At 37.6% G+C, this 13,020-nt stretch overlaps 1 protein-coding gene across 1 annotated transcript in view; it reads left to right on the top strand.

Annotated features, from left to right (window-relative positions):
• LOC104166495 (DENN domain-containing protein 1B-like) overlaps positions 1-13,020 on the top strand; it is a gene marked incomplete at its 5' end in the record, with an annotated part of 126,425 nt that overhangs the window by 57,944 nt on the left and 55,461 nt on the right. Inside the window, 2 exon segments of the mRNA XM_009706439.1 lie at positions 173-222; positions 9,829-9,948. Of these exon segments, the coding sequence (XP_009704741.1) occupies positions 173-222; positions 9,829-9,948 (170 nt within the window).

Raw genomic sequence — 13,020 nt, 5'->3', positions numbered from 1 at the left:
CAATTATTTCAGTCCAGGAACGTATGCTGTATTTTTTTGCAATCATATATTCCTTGAACTTATTATTTGTTATGAGTATTTTTGGATATTTCTTAAAAGCAAGCTGTAGGGCAGTTGCTTTCAAAAGCCTTTTCAAAAATCCTAACTTTCTTTCTTTTACTTATATTTACAGGAAGTGCTGAACAGTGTTCCAAAGTTCTGCTTTCCTTTTGACATTGAAAGGTATGTGGTACAGTTACTCTTTATTTAAAAATATTTCATGGAAAATGATATTTAGCATAATCGCAAAGAAAGATTTAAAGAAAAAGAAAACATGTTGTACTCCCTAAACTTGCACCCGCGGATGAGAAGAACACGTCCTTTGTTGTTCAAGTAAGTATGAAATCACTAGTAGGAAATTATCACAGCAAAACACAACCTTTACAGAATTTTAGGAATATCTCTTTCAAGGTAGAGCTACATTCCAGCTCCCAGTTTTGTCAATTATAATTGTAAACACCATCTGTGTTAATATAAGGATGTAACATAGTTTCCTTCAAACGACAAGCATCATAAAAAAAAAAAAAAAAATGTTACGGTGTACCGGGATATAAAACCTCACCGAGCAGTACTGAAAATGTGTTATTTGAGTTCAAAGAAATTAAGACTTTAATTGCATGGAACTAACTGAATATGCAATTGATTTTTCTCAGAGGAGAATCAAGACCATTTTTTATAATTAATTCGCTCTTACCTTTCTGGTATCAGTTACAGTGTGTCTTCCATGTAATGCTGCTAGTCATTTAAATTGTTTATATAAGACATTTTTATTAATTAAAATACTTATTTAGGCTTGTCAAAGTGATTAATGGTAATTAATTTAATAAATTGTACTTACTTAGTTTGGAAAACTCGTATTGTCCAAATCGGGAAAGATTGACTTAGAAGCTTGATTTGCATAATTAATGAAAGATACACCCAGGTAGTGTGTGGACTGAGCCAGTTTCAGAACAACATTGACATCAGTTGTAGATGGAGACTCAAAGATGAGAAGGATCTATGGGATGCAAGAAGCTGCTGTCAATGGAGTAAAAGATGGTGTGAGTATAGAGGAAAGAAGAGAGGCTTTGCAGAAAAACACACTGGTAAAATAAAGATCTTCATAAACACAACTTTCCTGAAGTAAACTAGGTTCATTTAGTCTTTTATAGTTGGATTTAATTAAGTTGTCTGGGTTTTAAACTGGTTAAGCTCACTGTCCTTTAAGCTGTTTTAACGACTTAACTAATATGGTTGTCAGTGTTGGCTTTAAAGCATTAAAGTCTTTAATGTGCTTAAGATATGTACACAATTCTGTTTAAAATTGGTAATGAAGATGAATAATGGAACTAAAATTTGAGGATAACGGAAGAAGGTGAGGTTCTGTTGCTGCCATCCAGTGGCAAGAAGATAATCAGTGTAAGCAAATAATTATTTTCAAATAACTCGTATTGCATTAACTATTTGTATTGAACCATTCAGAAGACAGTTCCTTGTATGAGATGGATAAGCTTAATCAATAATCTGTGGGAATACATGAATTTATAGCATAGCTAGGTATGTGTTTTAGCTGAGTATCTGAAGAAGAAAAAAAAAAGGAAAAAAGAAAAGGTTATGGAATGCTTGTTGTTTGTCTGTTAATACCCTCCCATGCCCCCTCCCCAGACATGCTTTTTGACTCTTGACCTCATACTTGACTGTAAAGCAGTGCTCTTAAAGGTGCAAAATTTCTACAAATTTCATAAAAATTGGCAGTTGGACAGAAGGAGGAGAGCTTCTTGGAAGCTGAGAGATACTGACGAGAGGAACAAAACCAACGTGCTCGGTCTGACCTGCTGACTGCTCAGGCGGCACCATGGTATCTTTAAAATTAGCCACCGCACTCACAGCTTCCTGCGTAGCTGGGAGCTGAGTTTTAGAGGATTTGTGGGAGAACCAAAGGCAATGCGGGATCATGAGAGTATAAAAGAGCACGGACAAGGAGGAGGGGCAGAGCTATTGTGGGGAAAAAGACAGAAATATTGGAAGCTGATTCAAGAAAGCAGGAGACTGTTTACTGGCAAGCTATTTGTGTGAACAACTTACTGGCCGTGTGGTGTGTTTTACCATTTGCTACTCAGTTCAAGCATTTTCTATAGTGTAGACATATATTACCACTTTTTTTCAGTTGTCTTCTGCTTTCTCAGTTTTAGTTTTTGTTTTGAAATGAGGACTGATAAAGAAAAGGATTGAGAAAAACACTCTTGTAGCTCCTTTTTATATGGCTTTTTTCCAGTGGACATTTAACATATGACAAGCATTTTAGTTTTTGTCTAGCCATAAATGTGCTTTTCACTCATCTGGTGGAAATATATATATATATATACACACACATTAAAAAAAAATATTTTTTTGTGTAGGGGATAATGATAGACCAGACACCTAATACCCTCAAGTTTTTTACAGGCAGTTTCAATGACAATTTCTGTACAGAAAGCTTTGATTGAAGTGAAACACAAAGTATCTGTTTCACTGATTTGAGGATATTGTACTTTAAAGAGCATAGTTTCTCAAGCTGTATTGTGTACTATACGTATATAAAACCCTTCAAGCAATATCTGATCCTAGTAAGAGCTAGAAATTACCAGTGCAAAATTGATAACTTCCACTGATGCTGCTGATCAAGATACCTAGAACAAAAAATGTGACGTGATTCCGTAGACTGCTTCTGGACTCCTACGATACAGCAGAGTTCGAGGGAATGGAGTGTCCTTTCTGTTAACTAGTTAAATAAAACTCATTAAAGTAGGAAATCCATATTCTTCAAATTATGGAAATAGGAAAGTAAAAGCCCTGTTAAAGCACAGTGGAAAGATCATCGTCACCTGTTTTCTTCCAAGTCACCTGTATTAATCAGTGAATGAATTGAAATGTGAATGAAATGAGAACATGTATTTTGGTTTTGTTTCATTCACTATGCTACAGTGATCGTAGACAGAGATCCAGATTTAGTTCTTACTATTTAATGCTGCTTACATTGTCTTGCCAGACATACTTTACATTTTGTGCATATGTTATAAATAACTGTACACTACTCATTCTAATTATCAAAAGTACAGACTGTGAATGGTGATTAAAAATCTAGAGGTAACTCCCATTAAATTTAAACTTAAAGTCAAGCCAAAAAAGGCACAATAGTGTAATGTTTTGACCATGACTTAAACTTTGAGTTTTATATATAATTTTTTTATTGAAAGCAAGCACACAATTTCATTACTGCTGGTTATGGCTTACATTTTATTTTGAAAGGGTTAAGAAACAAATTGCATCATAGAAGTTCTTGAGCATTTGCTGCAAGAATCTATGTCCTTTTTTTGTGAATAAATTATTTTAGTCTTAATAAATGGCACAATTGTTTAACATTCTAACAGTTTCCTTGTAGACATTTACAAATAAGGTCCCTTTTCTCTGCTACAGAATTCCTTTCTCTGTTTCTTTTCATCTGGTATAGGAGGATTTAACATTCGATAACATAGACGTTTTCACTTGCTTTTAATGTTTGCTAAACTAATATTAATACATCAGAAAAAGCATCTTGTTCCTTGAATCCTTTATGCAAATTCTGCATGGTTTTCTTCACTTTTCTTTCTCCAGCAGCCTTCTGTATTTTCACTCTCAACCCAAAACTCGTGTGTAACTTTGCAGAGAGCCCACACCTCGATCTCTGCATCCCTCAGTTATTTAGCTGGATGATGACTAGTGAGCATGCAACTTCTCCTCTTGTTCCTTTTGGACCTGTTTCAAATTCAGTCCTAAGTTGCAGTATGTCACTGCTTGACCCCTCAGTTTTATCTGTGCTTGGAATCTCTCTCTTTTGTCTCTGCCATAAATACTTTCACTCTCTCCTTCCATTCCTCTGTCTTTTCCTTTTCAGGATGTGTTTCTTCTGGTGAATGTGTAGCATGTGTGGCTTTTTAGCTACCACACTTTGGAAACTGCCTGTAGGATCAGCATGGAGACAATGATTGTGAAGTGGATCTGCTGATGATGCTGTAGAAGATTTCTCATTAGCAGTAGAGTATTGCTTAAGTATGGGAATTACTGTGCATATTATTTAACTCATGATCTGTTAGGGTCAATGAGTAATGATGGCAGGAGTGACATCACTTTCACTCTCCTGTTCCTGGCTAATGCTGTTTATGTTGGTATTTATGGTAAAATCTGTGTGCAGAAACGCAGCTATGACGAAGACAAGTGCAAAACAATGACTGGAGAGATCGTTGGATTTGCAGATCTTGTGAAAGGAAATTATAAGATACCTTACCCCAAAATTTTTGCCTTCAAAGTAAATAGTTGAGAATGAAAAGTAAATAATTGAGAACAAATTTCAAGCTGTACAGATGAAGTTAAATAAACTATAGCATTTCCTATCGACTTCAGTCATTCCAGTCAGTCTGCAGGATGGGTTGTGAACTCCAAAATGTGGCAGTAGTTTTATACAATTGAGTCCTTTCCATCCTTAATCTCATTGCGTTATGGTATGTGCATATGTAATATCAGATACATATGTAAGAGAGAAGTCTTTGTAAGGACAGGTTGCGGAATGAACTGTGCACTGTGGAAGAGTGTAAGTATTGGTTTCGAATGTGGGTTATTTGGTTTCCATGTGTGTGCAGAACTGGGCCCATCTGAGAGGAAACCTGGGCACACCGAGGGAGCTGTGGCGTGCTTGGATAGACCCTGGGCTGGGTACGGTGGCTGGGGCCCCTGGACAGAGCAGGCTTGTGTTGCGACTTAAATACACTCAATGAGACTCTTTACTAACTAGTTGTGGTTTCTTTTACTGCTTCTGTTGTTTTGGAAACATAACCCCAATTATAAGCTAACTATGCTTTTTATTTATGGGAATTTCTTTTTTTGGTGGTAGCTTTGCACATTTTCATATCTTCTGTGATTTTCTTCTGGTTCTTTTTCTTTCTGATGTGTAAGGAGTTGGGGTTTCTGGGAAGTAGAGCTCAAGTTAGATAGCTCAGTTGGAGCAGAGGAGCCCTCCACACTGGGAGTCTGAGCTGTGGAGTCTGGGATCATGGAGTGGGCTTGGAAGTGGAGAAAATAGTCCCTGAAACTTAGATTTGGAGATGGCAATTAGTTGAAGGAGATGGCCCAACCTAGGGTCACGAGTCTCTTCATCAGCTTGTACCACTGCCTTAACATCTGTTTTTCAAATTCCTGCTTGAAACAGTTTCTAATCTATTCTGTCATCTGTGGAGAATTAGGGTGAATAACTGGTGGGGTTTGCTTTTCAGCATTAGATTGGGAGATGAAATACGTTTGAAATTTTCAGGTTTAGGTTGCAGCTGCCAAAGCTTTAATCAGAACTGTATACTTCCGTTACATTGGTCAAGTATGTGTATGTGACACCTTATAATTAATGATACCAGTAACTTTGTTTTCTGTTAAAAATAAGTAATCAAAATCTGTATTCCCATGCATAAAGTCTTTAATTTTTTGAAATTCACTGAAAAAATGAACTCTCTGAAAAATCTCTTTGAAATTAAAAACCTCTTAAAAGTTCCTAAAATTTGAAGAAAAAATAATTTCAAACATCTTCTGTGTCCTACACAGATTAATTCAGAAGAAGAGCAATTCTTATTGAGAACAAGGGATAAATTTAATGATTAGACATGCTGGTTTTTGTTCAAAGAGGAGATTTAATTCCTGCCTTAATCAGCTCTCTCAAGGTGGCCTTAAAATGAGGCCTGAACAATAGCTGTAGTGTAAACAAAAATCTTTAAACTGAGTTTTCACCTACTCCCTGGGTCCCAAAGTGCCTTTTCTGCATTGTAGAGATACGTACTTAGAAAATGTTGAAAGCTACTTTTATTCCTATAGTAAACTGTAATAACCTTGAAAAAGCCCATTGTAGTCTGCAGAGTTAATAAGTATTTACACACATTCCTTGCTATTAGTGATTTATTATTGTTAAACTAAGATTAAATATAAGCATGCGGGGCAGGAGTTGAAAGTAAGTCAAAAGCAAGGCAGAGGAGTGAGTGAGGATGAGGTCAGCGATGGCTGGCAACGGTTTGTGCCTGCTCTCCCCGTGCAAGCGAGTAGATCACGCTCTCTTCAAATAGCCAGCCAGACCAGTGTTTTGCAGCAAGTTTTTGAAGCTCGACCAGTTGATCCTGTGCTCTGATAGAAAGTCTGGATAATTAGGGAATTCTGCTGTGTAATAATTGTGTTTTACCTGTGTTGATTTTCATGTTAAGAAAAACTTGAGAGGCATCATTGTTGTGGTTCAGTAGCATTGCCAGGAGTTGCTGCCTGCCTCAGAAGGTGAGGCTTGACTTCTGAACAACCTGAATGTGCTGCAACGAAACAGAGAGGCATGAGCCCCAGGTCACGTAGCCAGCATTTGTCCACATGATGGTACATGCAATATATATGTTAAAACTGTAGTGCTAGCACTTTTTGAATGTTTTATGTGTCTGGTTTGTATGTTAGTGGTTATACAGAAATCCCCAATCATAATTTGTTTGTTTCTGTGAGGCTTTCATATAGTCAGTTTTAATTCTGCTGAAGAGGAGTAAAAAACTAAGCATCCTTGCTGCCCACGCATCTTAAGTGAACTTTTCAAATTAGAAACAGAATTAATTCAGTATTTTAAACTCTGATCAGAAAACATGGTCCAGATGGATGGTCACTGGCTTCTGTTAGCTGTTCCTTTGAAGCAAATGGGACCAAATGCAAACTTTTGGGTTCTTTGTGGAGATACGGTTTTAGCCTTGGACTTTTTCTCAGTTCAGAAATCTGTAACATGCTGCTTACATCTGCTTCTAAACTCTGTGGGAAGCAATTTTCAAGCTGCGCCACTTTTACACTGACTGTGGAAACATGGAGTTATCTCTCTTAAAGAAGCAAGGGGAAGAGGTCGAGTTGGAGGTGGTGAGATGGCATTGGAATTGTACTATCATAACTTGGCTGGGCTATTTTTAATAGAGAATATCAGAATTTAAATCTCATTTTTAAAGTGGTCTTGTGTAGTGACATTTTTATGTATGCTTTAATTGCAATACCGGTTATTTTCCCATGTCATCTTCAGGTTTTGGGAAGGGAGAAGGCAAATAACTGAAAGCAAGAGATCCTTGCTGATGTGAGTTTTTTGGGCTATGGAATTGTTTTCAAGCAGTAACGGAGTAGTCATTTGCCCAGCATGTACAGAGTACATTAAAAGCAACGCCTACATAGGTGGGCATCTATTGACAGTTGCTTTTTGTGAATTATTAATGATCTCTTTGGGTTAAGATGGTGCATAGAAACCCCAGCCTAACCATGCCTGATGTTTTGCAGCATAACAAAAAACCAGTCGTGGCTGCGGAAAGCTCCAAGCAGAACGGTGGGCTGCAGCAGAGCAGAGAGGGGATGGGAGCAGGAGGCAGCCGAGGCCGCTGTGCCTGGTGTGTTACCGGTGCTACCGACTGACCAGCTATGGCTGAGTGACTGTGTAAGCCCCCGGCCACAGTGTGCACAGGGATACTGAAACCATACCGCTGTGGTTGTGTCCGTGCTGATCTGCTCTCAGGAAAAAAAAGGACAATGCAAAGGTGTGAAATAGAAAACGGTGTCATTGGCAGGGGAGTAGTAACGCATTGTTATTGATGGCGCTCTGTTATATCAAGCATAACATACAGGCAGCCTGCTACCCATGCAAAACCTGAAAAATGAAGGACTGAGTGAAAGCCGTTGAGCGTTTACTGTGTTTGAAGAGCGTGCTAGGTTGTTACAGTCTATCGAAGACAAGTGAGGAAAATGCTTGTCTTAATGATTTGAGTTTAATCAGCTAACTAAAAAAAGTCCATTAATTATCATGGGTTTCCAGTGATTATATTGGACTAAAGATACCTTGTAATGTCATATATGCTCAGCACAGGCTTTTGTTTCAACCTCGTCATTGGATGTTCACAAGGGACTAGATAAATCGAAATGAGTGCGAGACTCTGCAGGCAGGGTAGTGGTGTCACTTAACTAATCTTTAAACTTTTGTCATACACATGTTAAGCAGTGTAATGTGTTTGTGTCCCCTGTAACTTCTCGCGCCCTTTGGTCTTCTTCTACTTTCTTCTTTCCTAGGGGAAAATGTTTATATTTTATTTAGGTAGAGATTAAAAAAAAAAAATCGCAACAGCAAAACCAAACCCATATTGCAGGGGATAAATTAAAAAAATATTTCATGCTCTTAGATTGGAAGACTGTGAGATCTGTGATGATTCTCAGCTTTTGCGGGAATTCATTTTCAGCTTGGCGTCTAAAAATGAACCATACACGACCTGTGTTAATCCTAGCACTTACTAGCAAGTGCTTAGGTATTCTGCTGTAGACAATCATGTAAGAATGGGAAAAGAATAGAGGACAACAGAATTACAAGCAGAACAGCTATGTTTTATATTTTCAAACCTCCATGCACTCTCTGTCATAACTTCGTTTTCATTTGATTTTAATTAAATCTTTAAAGGTCCCTTCTAACCCAAACCATTCTATGATTCATTCTACGCCACACTTTACCTCTCCTGGCTGAAAATGCTGCGTCTGACTAAAGCTGATTCTCTTTGGGAGATTTTGGAAATGTGCAGTATGTATTTCTGTGAGTGAACTTCAGATACAGTTTATTGGCATCTAAAATGCTTACATTGATTATATTTTGCAATTTCTATGAAGATCACTGAAGTTTGGCCACGTTGAAAAGCGGATCTGTCCCGTGCTCTCAGTGATCCCCTCTCTGAAGGTGATAAATCGCACAAGAGGGAAAGGCACCTGGCTTGAGAGCGTAAAGAAGATAAGAGACACGTCATGGCAGTGAAGATGCCATTTCTTCTTAAAAAGAAATTGCGAAAAGTTTTATACTGTCAAGCAGAAAATGGGGGGTCAGGAATGGAGGTTGGGATTGGGACCTGGAGATCAGTACGAGGAGTCAGAGGTGACATTCGAGGGGAGGTGCAAACTGAGAACAAAACGGATTAGCCTGCGCTGCTGAGGGAACGCTGGCCGAGCATAGTTTGGGGATGAGAGGAGTTGGAACATCAGACAGGGAAATTTTGTGTAAACGTATTGTGTCTCAAGTGGGTATGTGTTTTGATACAGCCTTGAAGATATTATTACTTATTATGTTAGCTCTTGTGCTGTTTGTCCTTGATTATTTTCTGGCTTTTATATTTCCAGAACCAAACAAGTTTACACTGGAAAATGAGCTTAGCAAAATGTTGTTTGTTGGGCAATGTGTAGTGTAGTGCAAAAAAAGGAGGAAGATATGTGTGGGTGCATGGGAAGGCTACAGGTTTAAGCAATGAAGCTATTCTGAAGGAGAGGGTAAAAAAAAAAGCAAACTAGTTTTGTATGGCTGTCTTAAGCCAGGCCTGTATAGTGACGTTTAATAAATTATTTGTAGAACTTTAAACCTTTGTTTTACTTACCATTTTCCACTGTTGAGGTGTGCTCAAAGCCAACAAGCTGTGGCAGGCTTGTACTGGCTCTGCTTAGGCCTTACTTAGGAAAAGACCTTCTGAAATGCTCTGTCCATTCAGACTGGGGGCCAGATCCCGTGGAGCACATCAGCCGGAGCATGGGGCTGGGGTGGCAGCCAGAGGCATGGCTGCAGGAAAGACATGGGCTCTTCTGTGCCGAGAGGAGGGAGTGGGGTGCAGGAGGAAACCTGGAGGGTGGGAACAGAGAGAAGAATAGTGAGTCTTGAGCATGAAAATGCTTGAGACCAATGACTTACATGCTCATGTTTTATGTGATTTGTGGTTTTATGCTCTGTATCTAATTTTTCAGGGTGTCCCAAAACCAAGTAGGACAGCATTTTACCTTTGTGCTCACCGACATTGAAAGTAAGCAAAGGTTTGGATTTTGCCGTTTGACGTCAGGAGGCAAGGTCTGCCTCTGTATTCTAAGGTAAGTTGGTACGAGAAAAATTGAGTCAAAGAGTGAATATAAGAAAAATACAAGAAAAAATTATCTTTTGCAAATCCTCTGATAATGTGCTATACTTCTCTATCAGGGTATCATTTCTCTGTAACAGTGTTACCATTGATTTCACATGAAAAGTGGTCCCAAGCCTCATGTGATGGTATTTTTGTGTGAGGCTAAATAATGCTATATAAGTAACATGAAATCTCTGCTTAGAAGCCGAGAACAATACACTGCAGCTTTAGAGGCTGTGAATATTATGAGGATATTTTTACTTTCTAATGAGACCTTTGACGAGTATGCAGTCAATTTAACAATAAAGTGCACTATTCTGTATTCCTCTCCTTGGACATACGATTTTTTGATCATGTCTTCCATGTTCTTTGGCCAGACGATATCTAATACAAGAAACACCAGAGCTAGGTAATTCTCAATAAAGACCATGCAGCTTTGCTGCAGAAGAGATACTTATGATGGAGAAATTGACCCCAGTGAAATACTTTTTCTCCCTCTGCTTATTCTTTCTTCTCCTATAAGATAATTGTTTTGGTAATGAAAAAACCAATTGTTTAGCTGTCCTAAAACCCTTTTAATTAAATTAATTAAAAGGCAGAGTGCTTTAATTAAAAGGCAAATTTGCCACTTCAATTAAGAGCCTAGCAACCTGTTATTTCCATAGAGGAAATGGGAACATCCAGTTCAGGAGCACATGAGAAGAACAAGACTGAAGTATAGTCGAAGTATAAAGTGAGAATCCCCAAACACAGAGTGAAAGAGGAGCCATGTGCTGCCAAAGAGCTAAATTGGCAGAAGAGGGTCAACTTGGAGAATTTTGGAGGGAAAGCTGAGAAGCTTATGGAGAAAAGCAGAATATCAGGTATTTGGACAACATGGAAGTTGGGCAGTCATGGAAGATGTCATTAGGATAGACCACATGAGTTAGGGAGACAAACCCAACGTTGACTTGTAAAAGAATATCAGAAAAAGAACATACGGAGAGGGGAAAAAGAAGACCAGACAATATAGAAACTTGTAGAGTAGTGCTTAAAATTCTCGGAAATATCGCATCAAGACTTTTGTGAGCTTTTAAACAGATTCCAAACTAATGTTGAGAGCCAGTAGACTGGACGTTTTTGGACAGGTAGTTTAAAAATAAGTATTTGCTGTAAATATTGCAAAAAATAATAATTACTACCATATAATGAAAATAGCAAAAGGAAAAGATTTTATTCTGGGAATTAACTGACTTTCTGTGATCCTGACAATACCTTTTTCCTAATACTTCAGAACAATTTAATTCTTAGGATTTTGGAGTGTATAATACTTAACCCCTTTCTCTGTGATACCTTTTGTTGATATATCTTATTAAGGCCCAGAGAGAGAACGTATGTGTATGCTTTTAGCTCTTTCCTCTGAGTTAACCTTTTCTTCCCTCATTGAGCTAGAAACAAAATTTTTTACTTGTACTCCTAACAATGTCTGTCTGACTTCTGATGCTATAATAGCAAATATTTATTCAGTTAATGCACACTGAACTGTGCACATTTAAATACTGTATGTAGTGCTGCAAAGCAAAGGACACAGATTATCAGCTGATGTAAACTTGGATATTTCTTTTAACATTTCCCCACAGGCATGCATCAGCTAAAGAATAGTCAATCGTCTGTTACTTGGCAGAAATAACTAGGAAAATGAAAAGTGGCAAGCTATAATTTTTCACCGAACCGTAATCAAAGCATTGCCTTTATTGCTTTTATTGTGACAATTTCAAATTTACAGTGCATAACTGAATGCGTAACAGCACTAGCCTCATAGAATTGTACTTCTAGCTTGGTAGTCTGTTTCTATCCAATTTGTGTTTGTTGTGTTTAGCTCAGACAGAAAGAATGCATCAGTATTTCCATCTGATGCATTTTAGTATCCAATCTGGTTTCTACTCTGAATCCAAGATTCATTTGAAGTGACCAAGTGAAAGAAGGCTCACTACTGGATTTCTTTTGGCATTTTTTCTGGTTTTCCCTTGTGCATGCTTGTTCATCTTAAATTAACCAAAAATCAAAGACATCTTAATAAATGAATGCTATTTTTATATATAAAGAATGTATATGCATGTTCACACTTGCTCTCTTCTTTACATAAAAATATAATAAATTTGTATTCACTGTGTGTATATGCACGTAATGACTCTGATGTATGAGCCATTAAAATTACTTGTCTGTCACAGATATGTACACAATAGTCATAGACTTTTATATAAATGCACAAATGCAGGCATACGTAAATACCATGTCTAACTACAGATATACGTATGCACATACATGTATCTCACCTCAAACAAGAGGACTATATTAGGATTGCTGACTGGGGCTTTAACAAAGACAACTAAAGATAGTTGAATACAGAAGAATTAACAAAATGGAATGGTCATAACTAACTAAAATCTAAATAAGAATCTCTGAAAAAAGCAGCAGGAACAAGCCAGTCAAAGTGATGAGAATGAAATACTATAGAAATTTGGGTAGGCTGATGAGTGGGGAACAGGACACAACTTTTCTCTTGTGAATGTCTGTTGTGGATGGTACCAGGCCATGTGTTAACGTATGCCAGGGCAGCTAAAGAGATAGGATTTCAACTGTTGAATGGGATTCTTAACCGAAAACTGAAGAAGAGGCTGCTTGTCCTCAGGTTTTACACCAACAACCTAAAGCTGCTTCTAAGATTAAAATTGTGTAGCTTATGGGACTTCTTTCTATAATTCGTTCTTCATCTGAAAGAGTAATTAAAGGAAATAATCTTTTGGTTTGCAGCTGCACGGTCCTGCTTTAAATTGGGTAGTTTGAAACGGAAAATATGCTTGTACATACAAAATTCTTCTACAAGTTTTATGTTTTTTTTTTTTTACATTTTGTATACACATGTATATGAACTGTGTAAACAGAATTTTCTCCCAAATCAGAAGATTTTGTTCAAGTTCTCTGTATGTTTATACAGTGAAATATCTACCTTGGGGGATTTTTATCTCAGGCATTTTTGTTTGAAGAACTTAATTGTGATACA

Source organism: Cariama cristata, unplaced genomic scaffold (assembly GCF_000690535.1).
Source record: "Cariama cristata isolate BGI_N322 unplaced genomic scaffold, ASM69053v1 scaffold3258, whole genome shotgun sequence".
NCBI classification, from domain to species: domain Eukaryota; kingdom Metazoa; phylum Chordata; class Aves; order Cariamiformes; family Cariamidae; genus Cariama; species Cariama cristata.
The sequence above is the reverse complement of the archived record's forward strand: the minus strand, read 5'-3'. Positions and strand labels throughout refer to the sequence as shown.